Below are 20000 nucleotides of genomic sequence, written 5' to 3' on the forward strand. Positions count from 1 at the left end.
CTCCGAGCGGGTGCCGTCGGTAGCTCGCCCCAGCTCCCTCCGAGCAGGTGCCGTCAATAGCTCGCTCCCAGCTCCCTCCGAGGGCGTTCTGGCTAACTCACACTTCTCTGCCTTCCAGCCTGCTGGAGAATGTGCGCATCAAGCGCGCCGGGTTCGCCTACCGCCAGACGTACGAGGCGTTCCTGGCGCGCTACAAGATGCTCTCGCTGCACACGTGGCCGGCCTGGTGCGGCCTTGCCGCTGAGGGCGTAACCTATCTGCTCCGCGACCTCCCCATCTCCATGACCGAGTATGCCTTCGGCCGCACCAAGCTCTTCATTCGAAGTCCAGAAACGGTGAGCTGGTCCACTGGGAAGTGAACGGCCCGGCTGCCAACTGGTGTTTGATGCACTTGTGTGGTTGACTACTGGTAATTTTGCATTTGTTCACAGATGCTCACAAAAGTAAAAATAGCTAGAGGGATAATTAAGTTGGCAGAGCACCGAAAATGGGCGGATGATGTGCGGATCAGCGTGCGGAATACATTGCATTCACGTTCCAGAATTTGCGCTAAGGCGTCTCTTTTATGGCGTTTCATTGTCATCCAGTAAAGTGAGTTGGCGGAAATAAGCCACGACGGTGCCGTGGTCATGCGTGCAAAAAATAGGTAGACGATAATTTTCCGTTTAAACGGATTTCACTGAGATGGGGGTGAATTCAGGTCTTCCTCACAAATTATGCTTAGCAAAGTTTGTTCCAACCCAATTCCTGCAAAACTAAACGAACCGACCGGAAAATTTCAAAAAGCAACAAAGATTCCATATTCGCAGGCGTTTTAAGATGCATTAACCAAATTCTGTTGTTTGTTGGCCTTTTTACGTTCATGGCTTAACCGAAAATGATCTCTGCATGAAGGAGAGCGACGCAATGACCGGTGAAAGAACTGATAGCTGTTCAAACAATAGCAACTCGCTATTCTCAGAACCTCGAAGATGAGTCAAGCTGCCCCCTTTTACCATTGTCATATTTAGCAGTTCAGTGGAAGCAAGTAGTGCGCTATCATGTCATTCCTCCACCTGATCAATGCCAAGGATCGATCCATTTTTACACGTTGCTTTCTGCACAAACACTCGATGTGGAAAGACTTTGGGTTCGGTAACCAGCTTTGGCTAGCGAGCCTTAAGCCGTGACGGTTTCGACGACGACAACGTAGGAGAAATGACCTTTTATGTGTACCTAAGATGTTCTAGTCTCACTGAGATACTTTCCATGCTGTTAACATGTCCAGTGGGCATTCAGTGAGCATACTAAACGTATTCGGTACGCGGCAAGTTAGCCGTTCGAACTCAGTCGTTGCGTACGTATTTATGATCACTTGGTTCTCACTGCACCTGCTCATTACTGAGAATGACTCTAGTCGCGATATTCCATGGTAGACTGAGACATGTTGCAGGTCTTCGAGCTGGAAGAGTTCCGTCGAGAGAGGCTGCACGAGCTAGCCACGCTCATCCAGAAGTCGTGGCGAGGGTGGAGGCAGCACAGGCTATTCGAAGCCATGAGAAAATCTCAGATCATCATCGCCTCCAACTGGAGAACGTGGAAGGTCCGTGGATGGCTCTGGAATACTGCGGTGATGAGCACAGGAAAACTATCTTAAAACTGCGTCATCAGACTGGCACTAAGTTTACAGACAAAGCTCAGCTACATTGTCAGGCGCTGAAACAACTTGTAACAAGTTTTGGCGTTACGCGAGCCTGCATCTGACGCCTTTCAGACTATGTGTGTGTGTGTGTGTGTGTGTGTGTGTGTGTGTGTGTGTGTGTGTGTGTGTGTGTGTGTGTGTGTGTGTGTGTGTGTGTGTGTGTGTGTGTGTGTGTGTGTGTGTGTGTGTGTGTGTGTGTGTGTGTGTGCATGTGAGTGCATGCGTGCGTGTGTGCGTGTGTGCGTGTGTGTGTGCTTATGTGTGCGTCTGTGTCGCCGCCACGGAGGCGTCGGGCGCACTTGGGCGCGCGTGTGAGCAGCCTGCCTGCATTTACAGCAAACCCGAATACTGGGCGAGCACGGCCAGGGGTCAGCGGTGCTGTCCGTGCTAAGCCACTGGAACCTGGGACGACTGGTCTGTCGCCGGCGGCCGCCGCGCCCTGTAGACCCGACCCTGACTCAGCCGACCACGAACTGCACCCGGGCCGCTGCCCAGTACGGGGCACTTGGGCCGCTGCCCAGCACGGGGTTCCCCTGGGCCGCTGCCCATCACGGGGTGCCCTTGAGCCGCTGTTCAGTACGGGCCGCCCCTGGGCCGCTGCGCAGCACGGGGTACCCCTGGGCCGCCGCCCATCACGGGGTGCCCTTGGGCCGCTGCCAAGTATGGGTCGCCCCTGGAGCGCTACCCTTAACTATCCCACCACCACCACGTCCTCGCACATCGATGCACGGACACATAGAACCTGGCGCACTGACACAGGGGCCGCAGCGTCGGCTGGCACCTAGATGGAGCACAGTATAAAGCCGCACAGTCCATTGGCGATATGCCTGTCGTTACTGTTGTAGCTCTGTATCTAGAAGGTCTGAACCACCTCTCATAGACATACATTTTGAGGGTTGAATAAGCTTCTGGAAGTATCTACGCATCAGGAGCAAAGTTACAGTTCAGACCGATATCGCCTTGATAAGATGATTTAGTTGAATGCTTTTGTCGTTCATTGTTTTTGTTTTGAACATTGAACATTCACTATAAAGAACTGACGAAAGACCAATGACGAACATCTATTATGCATTCACAATCAAAAATGTATTATGGTGCTCGACACATTATGAGAGACTGGAGAGCGTGCTGGCAGTGGCGTGTTGGCTGATGTGTAGTTAGCGTTCGGGCAGTGGGCTGACGCGCCCGTCGAACGTGCGAACCATCGTGTCTTGAGTCCCGCCCCCTCCCCCCCCCCCCCGTCTCTGGCGGACCGTCGACCGCACCCAGCGGTGAGGAGCTGGTGTTGTGTTGACTACAGATACACCAGACCGCCGCCCATGAGTAGGCGGCGAGCTCTTCTTCTGGACGGCGTCAGGTCGGCGCCAGAGACGCGTTCTCGTTGCTCGACATTATCACAATCACGCCCGCTCGGTACTGCCCAAATAGACGGGATAGTTCTGACCTGGGACATCAACAGTGGATGCAGAGCTGGGAACGCTGTCCAGGTCTTACGTGGTTGTGCGGGGGGTGGCGGAGGGGCCTGACCCCCCCCCCCCCCCCGCCCTGTTCAGTCCTTGCCGAAGTCACCCAAGTACTTTGGCTCAGCAAATCATTCTGATAACTGGGGCCTGTTCAAATATACTCACACTTCAGCTCAGTATGCCTGGGTGAACGGCTGGCTTCCTGCGACCCGTGTCTGGGCGTGGAATTTTGAAAGACAGACTTCGCGCACAGATGCGTGTAACTCTGCAGCCTGAATTGGGATAATCTGATCGGACTGAGCACTCCTCGCTGGCGGTACGTTCATGCCCGTTCACTGCCAGTCTGTGGCCAGTCCGCACGGTGGTCTGGCCGGGCTGGGTGCCGGTCGACAGTGTTGTTGTGCCGGTTTGTGGCCGGCCTGCACGGTGATCTGGCCGGGCTGGGTGCCGGTCGACAGTGTTGTTGTGCCGGTTTGTGGCCGGCCTGCACGGTGACCTGGCCGGACTGGGTGCCGGTCAGCTCATCATCTCGCCCCGGCGCCGCGTCGCAGGCCAAGGAGGAGCTGCGCGTGATGAAGCAGCGCCGACGGACCGAGTGGGCGGCGCGACTGGTGCAGCGCGCCTACCGCTGCTGGAAGCGGCGTCGCTTCCTGCTGCGGCTGGCGCACCACCTGCCGTCCGAGAGTCCCCTCAGCCGGGACTGGCCCCGCGCGCCGCCCCTCTGCCACCAGACCAGCGCCCTGCTCTACAAGCTCTACCACAAGTGGCGGGTACGAGGGCGGCGCGCTCAACGCCGCCGGTGTCCAGCGGCTCGGTGCACGTGTCCATGGCGAACTTCAGAGCTGGAGACGGGCTAGTTACGGTCTGCATACGTCACAGCCGTATTGCGAATCTGTTAAGTATTTTGGTATGCTTGCACATGGCTCACATACCTATGTAAATTCGAATGTTGAAGGAACATTTGACTACATATCGTTTGATCTTTTCCTGTTACATAGCATAGTTCCGTTTTGATAGGTGCTAATTGTAACTTCAGTAAACGTTAGGAAATCGTTTTATCTCCGGCATGTACGTGATATCGGTTGGTTATTTGCAGTGCCACAAGTACAGAATGCGCTTCGACCAGACGTCCAGAAATCGCATGAGGGAAAAAGTGACGTCCAGCATCATCTTCAAGGGCCGGAAGGCATCCTACGCAAAGAGGTGAGCGACCAGTCACCACTGTTACGTGAAGCCTTGATTTTTGACGGGTAACTTTACTCATACACTTCAGTATGCGACAATATGAGCGGTCAGCTTAGATAAATTTTAATGCCCCCGGCACCTTTTAGTACCGTTGTTTGCGCTGGCGTTCCCCAACATTTGATTTTGCCTGCGCATTTTCGTTGTTGATATTCGTGGCAATCTGCATATGTAATCGATAAGGGATGTAAATTATCAGCATTGTATGATCTTATGTGCATTAGCTCGAACAAGCACTTCCGTGGAGACTATGTCAAGCTCAGAAAAAACGTGTTCTGGAAGAAGTATGTGAACCTCAACTGGGATGACCGACACGTGGTCTTCGCGGCTGTTGTGAACAAAGTGAACCGCAGCAACGGACAGGTCGGTCGTGGTGCTGCGCGTGCTGGTGCTGCCCACGAGGCGCGGCTCGGACGGAGACACCGACTGCCTGCCTCGACAGGTCACAGAGCCTGCGGCAGCTGTGTGGCAGCACGCACTAACACCAACTGCCCCGCCCGCCTCCCTTTGTGTGACGGCACGCACTAACAATTTAGCGTGTTGTCCACGGGAGGACCAGCGCACGAGGCTCGCTGTCCGCTGAATGGTGGCTGACGCAGAGCAGAGCGGCCAAGCATGCTGTCACCGCAGCACCGTTCCGAGAGTGGGCCTCTTGATAATAGTTGTTCTGGTGTGTGAGCCGGGCTCCCATGAAAGGCTCGCGCTGAGCGCTGGCCCTCTAGCTCAGGTACAAAAAGCTCACTCATTTCCTGATCGCAAACAAAGCAACGCTGCATTGTCCTGCGAGTGGCCTTCAACAGCTGATGAGTCGTGGGCACTGCCTGGATTGCATTGCACAACTCCGCACACCGCGTAACGGGACTGTCAGCGAGGCACCACGGCATGAGTTTGCTTAATAACTGAACTGCATCGTAAGGTGAAATACATACAGGCATGCCGTCCAAAAGGACGAGCCATGCTAACAAGATTATACGGAGATGAATTGCATAGCTTTTAATGTCAACTGTCTTGGTCATTGCGCTATGAGAGACGGAGGAACGACCGAAATCATGAAAAACTGGCCTGCCTGAATCAAAATTTTAGAATTGGCATAAATGGAATGGTGAGAAAATTACGGAAATGAGTATCACGGAAGCGGATAGGCAGCGTTGCAGCTAATCAAAACACCATTGAGTGGCTCAGAGCGCTTGAGTACATGGTTTGTCACGCGCCACGTGTGCGGGACCTGCGGAGGGCATTGGCATCGTCGAAGTGCGTTGACAAAACACGTAAACGATGTGTTTAAGCGGACGCGTTTTTTTCCGTTTTCCGCCCTGAGGCCTCCGCATACGTGATTCATCTGCAAAGCGGGATACAGCACAGGAGTATGTTCGTTTGAATGGCTCTAGGGTTAATGTGCCAATGACACGTGATTTTATTGCAATGGCCATCAAAGCCACAAAGTTTATAAAACGAACCCCTATAGCCAAAGACAAGCCATGTCAGCGCACCGGTGTTCCGCCTTTCGTAGCGCTGCCAGCAGGGCGGTGACGCGGCGCCGACGGTGCCCGCACGCTCGTGCTGCGAGCTGTTAACACCGGCTGCGGTGGCTGCGTGCTCGCGCGCTGTGTGAGCTGTCAACACCGGCTGCGATGGCTGCGCGCTCGCGCGCTGTGTGAGCTGTTAACACCAGCTGCGATGCCTGATGAGTGACACTAACCGCCCTGGCCGGGCCTGGACCGGACGCCCGCCGCTCCTCGTCGCTGCGCGCTCCCACTAACGCAGGACCGACGCCGGCCGTTCCAGCATCGGCCACCCGTTTCTCGGCGACTACGTGCGACTGCGTCAGAACAGTCACTGGAAGAAGATGTCGGCAGACACTAACGACCAGTACGTGGTGTTCGCCGACATCATTAACAAAATCGCACGCTCCAGCGGAAAGGTACTAACGCCCCGGTGACTGCCGCGCGCGAGAGACGCTGTGAAGCCGTGTTGGTGGAGTGAGTTGACAAGCCCAGTATTTTTGAAATGGAATGACATGGCTGGAGCGTCGCTCGGCCACTTAACCATATGAATGCGCTCGTACACCGCTACGAATGGTATGCGCATGTTTAAACATTAATGCGGGCGGTGGGAGGTGACAGGGTGATGCTATTTCCAAGCTCAAAAATCTCCACGACGCAGTCTGTTTCACTTCCAGTAAATGTGGCTAGTAGCTGTATATGTTGTGGAATGCTGGTTTTAAGGTCCTTGATCTTTCATGCTTGCAATCAAATTATAATGCAGGAGATAAGCTATGGATTTTTAGGGTAAGATATCCCTTGAACTACTGGCTATATGTGGGTGTAGTCCAGAAATGTGCGCAGCGGCTCATGACTGAAACGAAGCTGAATAGGCAACGCCTGAACTCAGGAGTGTCACAACTCACATTTGGGACGGCTAGGCACATTTTGGGCAGCTTTTTACGACTATACAATCAAAACGCGTGCTCCATATAGGTCGGTTGTCTTACAGCTCCGGGTTCAGCGACCCGCTTGTCCCAACTGCCAACCGACTGACCATGCCCGTCACCGCAGCCCCGGTGACGTCGGCTGTGTCCCAGACCCCACAGAGCGGGAAGGGGGGTGACGGTTTAGACCAGCGAGGATGGGGGGGGGGGCTGTTTGACCGGTGCGATGACGCCAGCGCTCCGCCACAGTTCGTTCCAGTCCTGTTTGTGTTGAGCACGAGCTCGATGCTGATCCTGGACCAGCGGACGATGCAGATCAAGTACCGGATCCCGGCGCCCGAGATCTACCGGATCTCGCTCAGCCCATTCCTGGACGACATCGCCGTCTTCCATGTGCGCGCTGTGAGTGCCTCGCTCCCCCTCCTCTTCGGCGCCGGGTCGGCCGCCGACGCACCGGCTGTGCGCGAGGCACAGAGCAGACGCTCCTCACGAGCGGAATGCTGGAGAAATTGTGCGGCAGTGTCGTGCCTGATACTCCACCGCTGTGTTCCGAGCCGTCAGGTGTATCCGCCGAAGCAAGTGACAGCCAGCCCCGTGTGCCCTGAGCCGTGCCCTGAGATGTGTTCTCAGGCGTACACCCAGTCAGGTCTCAACCGCACTCCGAGCAGCGCCCCGCACCGGTGCTCTGAGCCGTCCTCTGAGCCGTGCTCTGAGCCGTCCTCTGAGCCGTCCTCTGAGCCGTGCGCTGAGCCGTGCGCTGAGCCGTGCTCTGAGCCGTGCTCTGAGCCGTGCGCTGAGCCGTCCTCTGAGCCGTCCTCTGAGCCGTCCTCTGAGCCGTGCTCTGAGCCGTCCTCTGAGCCGTCCTCTGAGCCGTGCGCTGAGCCGTGCGCTGAGCGTGCTCTGAGCCGTCTCTGAGCCGTCCTCGAGCCGTGCGCTGTGATGAGGAATGCTCTGAGCCGTGCGCTGAGCCTTCATAGAGTCGTCTCTGAGGCGTGCCGTGAGCCGTGATTGAGGCCGTCCTATGAGCCGTCACTCTGAGTCCGTCCTCTGAGCCGTGCGCTGAGCGTGAGCTGAAGCCGTGCTCTGAGCAGGTGCGATGAGCCGTGTCTGAGCACGTGCGATGAGCCGTTGTGCTTCTGAGCAGTGCCGCTGAGTGCAGCCGTGCTCTGAGCCGTGCTCTGAGCCGTCCTCTGACCAGTCCTCTGAACCGTGCTCTGAGCCGTCCTCTGAGCTGTCCTCTGAGCCGTGCTCTGAGCTGTGCTCCGTACCGTGTCCCGCGCCGCGGCGCTCCGAGCCATACTCCTGCCGACAGTTGTCGCCGTCACGTGACGTGCCGGTGGAGGAGCCCAACCTGCCCGGCTGCCTGCTGGGTGGTGAGGCCGGTTCCAAGCACCGCAAAGGCGACCTCGTCTTCCAGACGGGCCACGTCATCGAGATCGTCACAAAACTCTTCCTGGTCATTCAGAACGCCACGGGCAAGCCACCCGACATCAACATCGACACCGAGTGAGTGGCCTGGTCGCCTGGAGAGCAGCTGGACGGGGGAGGTCGCGGACCAGCATCCGCCGTCTGCTGGTCGCGGGGGAGGGCGACACGGTCCTAACGACCTGAATGGGCTGCGCTGCGATGCCCTTGGACGTGTTCACCCGTGGTCTGGGCTGGTAACGTTGCCCGCGCGATACGGCAAGCTGTTCCTTGTCCTCAACGATGTTTTGTGCTTACAGGTTCGAGGCGAATTTCGGCCAGAGTGATGTGGTGTTCTCTTTCAAGGCTTCCGGTCACCCGGATACGCCACCGGGTCAGATCCGGATCATTAGGCGAGCCAACAAGATGGAAGTGATCTTATGAGAGCACGCCTCCTGCTAGTGTTGTTGAAAAGGTATGATCCTGACAACTATTGAAATGGTTTAATGTGTCGTCAGCGTTCATAGGCATTGAAACTGATTCTTTTTTTAACTGTTTCCATATGCCGGTAGGGTAAAAGCTGTCTACGGGTTGATTCTATGAACGTATTACGTGAATTTCAAGCTGTCCGATAGGCACAAAGTAGAGATGCGCATCCAAGCATAAAGTTGACGGGTTTACAAAACGCAAAGGCTCCTGTTTGTAGTTTGGCCATACGTGTCATTGACATTAAGGCATATGTTTCCGCCTAGTGAGCATGTAGAAATGTGCAAAATGTGACTAAATGGGGGACGCCGCTATTTGCCATTGTGAAACCAGGCGAGAAACGGCAAACCGTGACAAAGCAAGAAATGAACGTCATTTTGTCATGTTGTACATGACATCACTCACTGACTAAGGTCACGTCACACTCGAGTAAGATGACGTCACTTACTCAATTCGATGTGCCGTCGTCACGGGCCATCACGTCGATGGCGCCCGTCAAACGCGCGATTCATATGCATCGAACCATCGATTGAGTGTGACTCACGTCCGACTTTCGTCGCCACATATGTTATCCACAACTTGACCAGGAGACTGAGGCCACCTTGACTGCGTTTCCCGATGCTGCGTGCACCGTCACCGGGTCCATGGTCGGCTGCTCAGTGGCCGCGGGAACAGGCTGTGGGGAACCGTGCTCCCTTGGTAGCGCTCAGCAGACCAATGTCAGCACGCCACACGTGTTGTGTGATGACCGGGATGACTTAGCCCTTGGTAGAGCTCAGCAGACCAATGTTAGCACGCCACATGTGTTGTGTGATGACCGGGATGACTTAGCCCTTGGTAGGGCTCAGCAGACCAATGTTAGCACGCCACACGTGTTGTGTGATGACCGGGATGGCTTAGCCCTTGGTAGGGCTCAGCAGACCAATGTTAACACGCCACACGTGTTGCGTGATAGCCGGGATGACTTAGCCCTTGGTAGGGCTCAGCAGACCAATGTTAGCCCGTCACACGTGTTGTGTGATAGCCGGGATGACGGACTTAGCCATTGCCGAGATCTGGGGTTGGGGTTGAGCAAACTGTTTGCTCACACGACAGTAGGACGTTCACACGATAATTGACACTTAAAAATCCAAACGGCGGAGAGTAACTTGTAAAAATAAGAGAGTGAAAAGAGCGGCAGCCTGTGGTTACTGACACGCTTGCTAATTTATGTTACCGCGTCCAGCAACGCACTTGGCTTAGCCCATCAGATGTTTCAGCACTTGCAATTTTACTCCGACTCACAGTGCTGTGTGTGTTGGTATATGTTGGTACCGCCGTAGCATACTGGTATTCCATGGCGTCGTGTTAGCACCCGAATTTTCAGGGATATTGCAGCATGAAAAGCAAATGTTTGGAAAAAGACAAATTCCAGAGGGGCTAGAGGGCGTGACACCCTTCTGTTGCTATAAAAGACCTTTGTTCCCATTCGCTCTGAAGATTGGGCGTACACGATGGGGTTTTAAAATGTATCCTACCATAAGGTTGCAGGGGCTGTAATTTTATGACGTATTTTTCACACATTTCCCACACCAGGAAATAAATAACAAGAAACATGTGGTCAGTTTTGTTTGTTTGGTCTCTGTCAAACTTAGCGTAACGTCTTAAATGCCGCGTTTATAGGAAAGTCAATTAATGACACTTCCTCCCAGTAAGGTCTGTGTTACACCAAATAATTCGGTGAGTTTTTTTAGTTGCTATATCATGCAGAGCGAGCACCTGGGAAAAAGAGGAAATCTATAGCGAGAGAAAGAAAAGTTTGCAACATCGCAACATAGGTTCTCTGTATCAAGAAAGAAAAGTTGCAGCATTGCATACATTTCATTAAAAAAGAAGAGGCTCTATATGCATTACATTACAAATATTGTTATGTCATTTGCCGCGTGTGAGTATTGTGCTGCGCATGCCGCCGTCTCCGAGCGGCGGCAGTGACTGATGGGCTCTGCTACCGCGGGGTCCAGGGCTGGTCGCGGACCTGGGCTTGCTCCGCGGGTTCGATCGGCGGTGTCGGTTTGACCGGTGGGTTCTGCTCCCACAGAAATCGCGGTCCCGTGTCGGTGACCGGTGGTTCTGCTCCCGCAGGGGTCGCGGCCGTGCCGATGACCTGTGCGTTCTGCTCCCGCAGGGATCGCAGCCTCGCCTGCGACAGGGACGAGTCGGTCGCCGGGCGCCGAGGCCAGCTGCCCAGGGTCCTGGGAGTGGACGACATCCTCTCCAAGACCCTCTGGTGTGCCCCGGTCGTCCAAGGGGCCCTATGGCTTTGCCGCAGCCTAACCAAGGGCCCTATGACTCGCCGCAGTCTGTCCAAGAGGCCCTCTGAGCGCGCCGTAGTCTGTCCAAGGGTCCCTCTGAACGCGCTGCAGTCTGTCAAAGAGGCCCTCTGGGCGCGCCGCAGTGTGTCCAAGAGGCCCTCTGAGCGCGCTGCGGTCTGTCCAAGAGGCCCTCTGAGCGCGCTGCGGTCTGTCCAAGAGACCCTCTGAACACGCTGCAGTCCGTCCAAGAGGCGCTCCCGGAACGGCCGCCACTCCGTCGGCCGGTCCAGTGGTGTCGGCTGCTGAAGCGGACCACCTGGGCTGCGGTCGGCGCACGGTCCGTTGGTCGGCCGAGGCCGAAGCACGGTCTGCTGGTCGGCCGAGGCTGAAGCACGGTCTGCTGGTCGGCCGAGGATGACGGTCGGTCTGCTGGTCGACCGGGGCTGAAGCACGGTCTGCTGGTCGGCCGAGACTGAAGCACGGTCTGCTGGTCGGCCGAGACTGGAGCACTGTCTCTGGATCTGCCGCGGCTGCAGACGAAGCTGTAGCGCTGCTGTGCAGCTAAACGGTGCCATGAATTCATCAGTTTTGTATCATTGTGCTGGCGCCTCGTGAACGCGTATGCATTTGCAAGTGAGCTTTGTTTGCCACTGCCTTGTTACTGACATGTGGTTTAACGATACGTTGTCATTTTCAGCGTGTTTTTACCCCGAACATTTTGGTTGGACATAGGCGGAGCTTTAAATGAGACATTGAAGTCTACGACTTAGAAACTCCTATGTTGTCAAGAAAACCCACCAATTTGTTTGTATGTTCATGACTTATGAGGATAGTCTAGGCGCCAATTGGTGGCATGCTACCACATGTTCTTTGCTGGACATAGTAGCAGCTGTATTGTGCTCAGACAATCTCTTGGAAAGTTTGCTAGCGTTACCGAGCATCTCCGCACCCTTATTTTTATGTACCCGGTAACATATGGGCATTTGTTTTGTTCCAGCAGCATGGAACCGATTAACCGCAGTTTGGGTGAGACCTGCTCTCCCCGAAGATAGCGACCTTGTTTTTGACGCGTCATTCTGCTGTTGTCTGCATTCTGTTCACCGGGCCACTCAATCTTGTATTACGGTCCAGATTTGGCCGCGGCCGTCTGAGTTGTCTGCTTTCTGCGCTTGGGAAAACACGTCCGGCGCCGTCCACGGGCGGGGTGGGCTCGGGGTTGGGCCCCAGCTGACTGTCAGCGTCGGTCTGACGGCCGGGGCTAGCCAGCCTACCTGCCAAGCAGCCACCGACGGGAGGCCGTCAAGACGCGGATCTGAAAGCGTATTTGTTTGTTAATGTGCATTGCACGTGTCTTCCATTGTTGCGTTTCGTTGCCTTCGTCAACTAGCTTACCCTGTGGTGCACACATGCCGTCTTATTCGAGCCGCGTCCCTCCGAAATGTGTCATAGGACTCGTGTCTTTTGCATCTGTACATAGCCCATCCGCTCCGACGCTCTTCCAAAGCGTGCAGCAAAGCGATGTCGACATCCCAACGGACGCATCACCGGTGAGACTTTGTACGGCGGATTGTAGCGCGCGCCGCTGTGCTCCATTTCCACCGACGGCCATATTTGGGTGGGGGGGTATCGGCACACAACCAGGACCCGTCACGTTAGCACCTTTGTTCATAGAGCACACAGACGGAAGGAGGCAAGTACACACTGCTGTCGCGACCTGGTTTGTACAGTTCCCCCACGCTGTGACGGTCGGGCCCAGTTTGTACCGCAACCCAGTCCGCGTTGTTGCGGTCAGGTCTGGTTTGTAATGTCGGCCCACGTTGTGATGGGCAGACCCGGTTTGTACTGCCAATACCTGTTGTGGCGGTGGGGCCTGGTGGTAGGTTGCACTTTTCTGCAGTGTAAATGCAATAATACACAGCCATCTGTGACTCAGATATATCTTATAGTCTTCACGAAAAACAAGGAAGCACGAAAAACGCCGCAAGATGAAACCACACCCAATGAAAGAAGCAGGAGCCTGAGTCCCAGGAGCTGAACGCGCGACACCATCTGGTGGTGCACCAGCAGGTCCATGACCGGTCCCTCTGACCGGGAGACGTGCGCTGCCGGCGATGACGACCGGGACGAGGGCTGGCCCGTGGCCAGTTCCTCAGGCCCGGGGTCCATCAGCCGCCCGACGCCACAGTCACTGATGGACTCCTGGGGGCGTCAGAGTACCCTAGAGTACCTCAGCCGCCCGACGCCACAGTCACGGATGGACTCTTGGGGGCGTCAGAGTACCCTAGAGTACCTCAGCCGCCCGACGCCACAGTCACGAAAAAGAGAAGACTAATGACGTAGCGCATTGCACTTTGATAAAACACGGCAGAGCCTGCGGAGCGCAGTAAACCCGCCGGAGAGAGGAGCAAAGAGCGATAGACAGCTCATAGAAGCGCAAATCATCTTTCGTGCTTGGTCAGTCTGACCTAAATCAATTGCACTTCGTGATTTGAAACAAGTTTTCGGAGGTAAGATGAGTTGAGTTGCTTATGATTCGTTTGTGTCACAGCCAATCCAAGTAGGACGTACATTTTGTTTAATGTACACAGTAAAACTAGGCTGCTCTCTAAAACAGTGCTGTTGTTTTTTTTCTCATTTTCTGTGTTCGCATCGGATGACGGAACGTCCGAAAGAATGTGCTTCTCGCGCGTCTTATCCGATTCTAGCAACCGGCTGAAAAAATGTCGTGTCTGGTGTGTATGTGAAATGCTTTCCATTGCGCTTCCATCGCGCCTTTACTGATTTATTATGCGGCTTTTGCTCATTTACCGTGTTTGCCATACGTTACAAATTTATGCTATTTGTCATACTTTGTTGCCTTACGCACCTTTTGGAGACGTGGCATGCCGGTGTGGTGCTCAAATATTTTTTCTCAAATATATTGAAACATATCCTTTATCAGGTCAGTGACAAAAACAGGCATACATTTTCGGCATAACCAAAAACTCCAACGCACCACGACAGTGTCGCGTTTATTTGCTATCTTGGCTAACCAAAGACCTACAATCTTGTGACGACAGTCATCCACCGACCGGCCATCAGCTGCAGCACTTCATTTCATCTAACAGTCACATCTGATACAGTCGATGGAGAACTATGACGTCAGACTTCTAGCAGCTCAGAAGCCGCCAGTGGGAGACCCCTAACACCTCGCATGTCCTCAATCGGTGTGGCGACAGGAAGGCTACCGTAACGTTTTGGCCCAGACGGGAACCCCGGGCTGTAGTGCGGTGCAAGTGAACCGGTCCCATGCGGCTGGCATTGGCCGACTCGATTTGCTCCGAGTGTCGTGGCGATATTACGCCTCCCTTTCATCCGAGCCCTCGGCAGTACTGGTCTGCGATCTGTGCTGCTGTCAGACGGAGTGTGAGCGATTCTAACGGCGTACATATGTTGATGAACTTCAAAATTGTAATGCGCTGTAGGATTCTAATTAACTTCAAGATTTTACCCTACCCAATCTTGACCTCGGATCGCCTTCACAATGGCCTCAACCTTAGCGGTTGAGCATTGGCCGACTTCAGCAGCATAGCCGCCCACTTCAGAGCGCCTTCGCGCCTTCAGAACCACAAGGGAAGAATATTTGGTTAGCACAATAGTGCGTTGACGTAAACATTTTTGACCTTGTCGAAAATACATGCACAGCGCCGATTTTTATGAGTTTTACCATGCCCCAGTTACTTATTGGTGAAATGCAGGATGGGCCACAGCTTACGGCTGTACAATCGTCATCACCATGTGCTAAAGACTTGGCAGGCATCGACAATACTGGAGGAGATGCGCCATGTGGGCTGGTTTGGGTAAATCCACGCCTCATTTAGATTCACCAGTAAGGAGTAAAAACACCGTTGACCAAACAGCATCACAACTAGTCGTATATTGGGTGTACCAATGCAGATATACTACGTTGCGACAGTGTAATTGACATATACAAGCGGTTGTGCAAATAAATCACGGCGACAAAAGTACGGAGACTAACCGTCACACATGTGATTCATATGCCTGAACTAAAAAGGCAGTCATTGTCTCACCACCCTTTAAGTGATTGCACACGGTGGACGCAGACATACAGACGGGATCAGTTTGCCCCGCCCTCGTCACCAGCAGAACGGCGGACTTCGGCGCGTCTCCCCTTATCACTGTTCGCCAACATCGGTTTGCTCGTCTGGAAACCCAACATGACATAGAACTATACCGCACTGATGTCCACGCAGATAAGTAACCAGCACCACTAACAGCTTCTGCTCAAATAGTGCATACCAACACTTGTCGGACTGAGTTGCTAATTGCTAGCGGACGGAAGGCGTGCTAATCAGCTGCATCGTTTGCTTTCACCACCCCCAAACGCAGTCGTTTTACGGAAGGACCGAGACGAGGCATCAACACCGCGTAGAGAGTAATTGTCCGAGCTGTTGTCCTCGCCTGGGGTGCTAGGATTTGTGTAGCGTTTCGACCAGTCCGCTCTCCGGCCTCCGTTAGGTGTTATGAAGTCCTGACAATGACGTTTGGCTGCCAGTCATGCACGAGTCACAGTCCAAACTCTCGCCTTGGAATAGCTGGGATTCGACTCAGAGTCTTCTGATGGAGAGGCCAGTGCTCTACGAACTGAACTAGCCGGGAAAGACAAGCAGGGGACATGTCCTTTCCGGTTAGCTCAGCTTGAAGTGCACTGGACTATATTAGACGACCCTGGTTCGAATCCCACCAATGGTAAGGAACAAATTTGGTGTGTGACCCGTACATGGCTTAAAGCCAGTCATCCTCCACTCCTTATAAGGACTCCATAACACCTGTGGGCGGTAGCAGAGTTAACAGGCGGAAGCCTTGTGTAAAAACTAACGCCAGGCGAGCACAATGGCCGCATAATATTCAAAGCCGTGTGGTGAGAGACGGGCCACGCCGCCTCCCGATGGCCGGTGGGGGGGGGGGGGGCAAAGTCCCCTTATTCGCAAATCTGGCTACGAACATATCATCCCTCATCCCGAGAAGCTCATACCGAGAATATTACACAAATCACCAACTTGCCCACAGATGAATTGAAACGAATCCCACTTGATCCCAGGCCCTATAACCAGCACCTGCCATATCTCGAAGAACCGTGCACATGCCCTGCATCTGCCTCCATCGGCCTGCAGTCGCCAGGAGCATCATCACTTTTTCCAGCATTAGGGACCTCTGAGAGCTCGTCCACTGGCATGCGTGCATCCATGCATGTGAAATTTCTACCAAAAGCGTGGGCTCGTGCTTGAATATCGCGAAATAAGCCGCACCGTTCGAGGTGGGTGTGATACAAACCCCATCGGCGTGGACGTGGAACACATTAAAACGACGAGCGTTGGCGCACCTGGGCTTGGAACACTCTTCCGGGCCTTCATTGCGCACATTAAAAATTTATTTTCGTGGAGTGTCACCGACCAGATATTCATCAACCTCGGCATGACTTATTTTACCAGAAATGTTGATAGATCGCAAAATTACGAAGGCGCATGACACTCAAGGGTACTTGATTAGAAATCACAGTTTGAACGAGCTTGCCATTGCTCGAGGCATGGTGCGCTGAGAGCCTTAAGATCCCATTTAAAGGAAAATACCGTCAATGTCTCCGTCGGCCGAGACGTCGGAAGGCGGGCCGATGGCATCGCCTCAAAAATGTCCCGACATGTGCGAAATGGACTCGTCCAAGCGACCATGACGTCAGTGGTTCAGCTGCACAGCCAATGAGCGAGCTCTCATAGTCTCCTAATACTTAAAAATAACGGCTATTGCCGTCATAGCATTGGACCAAAAGAACACGCGGACAGGCTAGCAAAAACCAGTATTCCTGGACGAGGAGCTGCGAACTAGTACCTCAGTACACGAACAAATTATGCATAATCCAAGAAAACGTATGGTTTCAATAAACGAAAGGAAAATGTGCGCTTTCTATAAGCAAAGGTACTTGGCCTTTGTATGTTGGTATCATTTAAAAACATTCCTTCTGCGTTAAGTACCAAACCGCAACAGAAACAGCGCCTCAGTGGCGCTAGTCCATCTATTCTTTTCAGTACTGTATGCCACTAAATTCAAAGCCAATTCTAATGAACATTCATTTCGCCCTATCTGGCGCAACAGCTTGGTGTTCCCCATATGGAATGTTGTGAGTTTCGAACAGCATCATTTGCATTGTTAACGGATGTAATGATTCTTCGGACTGACATCGTCTTATGGTAAGTTAGTATACACACCTCTAACTTCTACCCGCAAGGTGTGGATACTCGCATAACGTATGAAGGCGACATTCGAGCGATGTTTATATATATGATGCTGCCATCATATCTCAACCACCCAGTAAAAATAGCTTCGTTAAGTTTTGATTCTTAGAAAGACTTCAGTATGTCTGTTTCTCAGGAATTAGTGTTAACTTCATTGCTCTAAAACCTATCACATGAAGTTATATCTGTTAGCATTGACGAACTGACGGTGAAGATCGATAACAAAGTACAGTATCCTGGGAAGATCTGTAGGTTTGATGATTTGACGTCACTGAGGAATGTTGGTTGCCTTACGTTTGAGCTGGGCTTAATATGTCGCTAGTCTTTTGAAGGTTTTCGCACGGTCAGGTATTGCAAAAGATCATAAAACCAAAGCTCACTATAAAGCCGAGACCTTCCTCAAGCACTAGTCGACAGTATCGGCGGTCTTTCTCAGCGCTACGCATGTGCACAGATTTGCGTGGCAGCAGGGCAGCACACGTACCCGTGACAGCACAGCTGATGCCAGCGGTCGCCGAAGCACCTGGAACTACCGGCCTCAACAGCCGTGCTACAAGCGGGACGGCCCTGGAGCCAACGGCCGTCGCTGCAGAGGCTACCGGGGTGGCACGGGCAGAGACCGCCCTTGCAGCCTGTCTACTCGGAGCTGGTGAAATGCTCGGAGGCCTGACGGGTCAGGTGGAGCTGTTTCAGGCAGCGGATGCCGGCAGGCGCCTTGGCGAGCGGCTCCGCCTGGTCTGTACCCAGATGGCTCCGGATGTAACGCGCCACCAGCCGCTGCGGGTACTCCTGCCACTCCATCAGCAGCTGCTTGTCTGTCTTGACCTGCGGCGGACGGGAAGCGCACGCTCAACGGGACGGCAACTGCCCGCTCGGCTGCAAGTGGTACTGCACTGTCAACCGGATGGGAACTGCCCGCTCAACCGGATGGGAACTGCACTGTCAACCGGATGGGAACTGCACGCTCAACCGGACGGGAACTGCCCGCTCGACCGCAAATGACACTGCATTGTCAACCGGATGGGAACTGCACGCTCAACCGGACGGGAACTGCCCGCTCGACCGCAAATGGCACTGCATTGTCAACCGGATGGGAACTGCACGCTCAACCGGATGGGAACTGCACGCTCAACCGGACGGGAACTGCCCGCTCGACCGCAAATGGCACTGCATTGTCAACCGGATGGGAACTGCACGCTCAATCGGACGGGAAATGCACGCTTGCCCGGATGGGAACTGCACACTTGGCCAGATGAGAACTGCACGTTTAATTGGGCAGGAGCTGCACGCTCGGTCGCAAATGGTACTGCACGCTTAATCGGACGTGAACCGCACGCTCAACCGGACGGAAGCCACACGCTCGGCCGGACGGGACCTGTTCGCTTAACCGGACGGGAACTGCGCGCTCGGCCGCAAGGGTGTAACTTTCTCAAATCGGTTGGGAGGCTCAACCGAAAAGGTGGACTTAACCTACCCTTAAAACCCGATTCCTCCCCAGATTTAAGCCACTCGAATTTGCATCCTCGAAGGTAGAATTTAAAGTACTTCTTCAATATTTTGGGGGTTTGAAACTGTTTCCTGCGGAAACAGAACTTTCCATTTCAAATTCATGTTAGCAGCCTTTTCGAGAAAAAAACTTAGAATAGGGTGTGAAAAATATCTAAGTAAATCTTAGTAAGTGATCACTGATGAGTACTGCTGTTATTCATTGTGTTCCATAACCACCACAGTCACGATTATGCGGCATATACACTTACCACTGTCGGGGAAAACATGCGTTAATTTTTATCCGAGCCACCCCGTACTTTTAAAAGCCGACACATACTGCAATCAAGTGTTGTTTATCCAAGTCCAGGCGTCATCATTTTTGATCTTCTTGGACATTTGCCGGCTGGCTAAGCATGTGAAGTAGTAAGCACGACAAAAACATTAGGTAGCCACATGATACTTTTGGGTACAAAATTAACACTTAACGAACAGTGTTATATTTAGCTATCTGCTTCCTGTATATCAATGGCTTAGATAATTGCTCTGCATTCACCTGGCCCAGTATCTTATCTTTGCTCAGAAGTATTGGCGGGCTCAGAGGAGGCTTGAGAGAGGCTCAAGTCAACATTGGGGGCCTCATCCCCCTCCCGAAAGTATATAAAATATTGGCGGGGCTCAGAGGAGGCTTGAGAGAGGCTTAAATCAACATTGGGGGCTTCATCCCCCTCCCGAGAGTATATAAAGTGGCGCCCCCGCCCGGCCGGACGGACACGGTACGCTTCACGGGACGGCAGCGCAAAATCATCTGCCAAAAAACACTTGAATTTTCGGCAAAATTGACGCAAAGTGAGTACATGCATTAACTTGGCATTGTCATCATGTTCTCTTTTCTGTCAAATTTCAGTCAATTTGTGGGGGAAAAGATATGTTGCAGGCCAGTAGTCATTGTTTATTGTTTGATAGTAATGCTGCCACCCATCAACCATTAAGTAACTCAAAACGTCATGCCATTGACACAGTCCCAACACCGTGCATACCTAGAGCTTGACTTCAAACACTCGCCTCTTTTGCAGACGAAAAAAGTCAGATACAAAGTTTATCCTTGCAGCCGTCAAACGATAAGGTGGTTAAACTCATAAGAATCAGTGTTATTGGGCTAGACGTCACCCTTTCGCCCGTCTTAACCAAAGAGAAGTCGATGTTGATTCGATTTGAGTCTATTACAAT

The 20000-nt window shown here is 53.2% G+C and overlaps 2 protein-coding genes across 2 annotated transcripts in view; one reads left to right on the forward strand and one right to left on the reverse strand.

Moving 5' to 3' along the window:
* LOC119111858 (unconventional myosin-Ia) overlaps positions 1 to 10994 on the forward strand; it is a gene marked incomplete in the record, with an annotated part of 106475 nt that extends 95481 nt beyond the window's left edge. The window contains 9 exon segments of the mRNA XM_037235694.1: positions 119 to 335; positions 1433 to 1582; positions 3696 to 3914; positions 4241 to 4347; positions 6172 to 6307; positions 7064 to 7216; positions 8127 to 8320; positions 8539 to 8693; positions 10869 to 10994. Coding sequence (XP_037091589.1) covers positions 119 to 335; positions 1433 to 1582; positions 3696 to 3914; positions 4241 to 4347; positions 6172 to 6307; positions 7064 to 7216; positions 8127 to 8320; positions 8539 to 8662 — 1300 coding nt within the window.
* A 6909-nt stretch (positions 10995 to 17903) lies between these two features.
* LOC119111859 (uridine phosphorylase 1) overlaps positions 17904 to 20000 on the reverse strand; it is a 7929-nt gene continuing 5832 nt past the window's right edge. Inside the window, exon 6 of the mRNA XM_037235695.1 lies at positions 17904 to 18110. Within this exon, the coding sequence (XP_037091590.1) occupies positions 17922 to 18110 (189 nt within the window). The 3' untranslated portion in view covers positions 17904 to 17921. The remainder of the gene's footprint in view (positions 18111 to 20000) is intronic.

This window comes from Pollicipes pollicipes, unplaced genomic scaffold, assembly GCF_011947565.3.
Source record: "Pollicipes pollicipes isolate AB1234 unplaced genomic scaffold, Ppol_2.1 Scaffold_7261;HRSCAF=8764_pilon_pilon_pilon, whole genome shotgun sequence".
Taxonomy (NCBI): domain Eukaryota; kingdom Metazoa; phylum Arthropoda; class Thecostraca; order Pollicipedomorpha; family Pollicipedidae; genus Pollicipes; species Pollicipes pollicipes.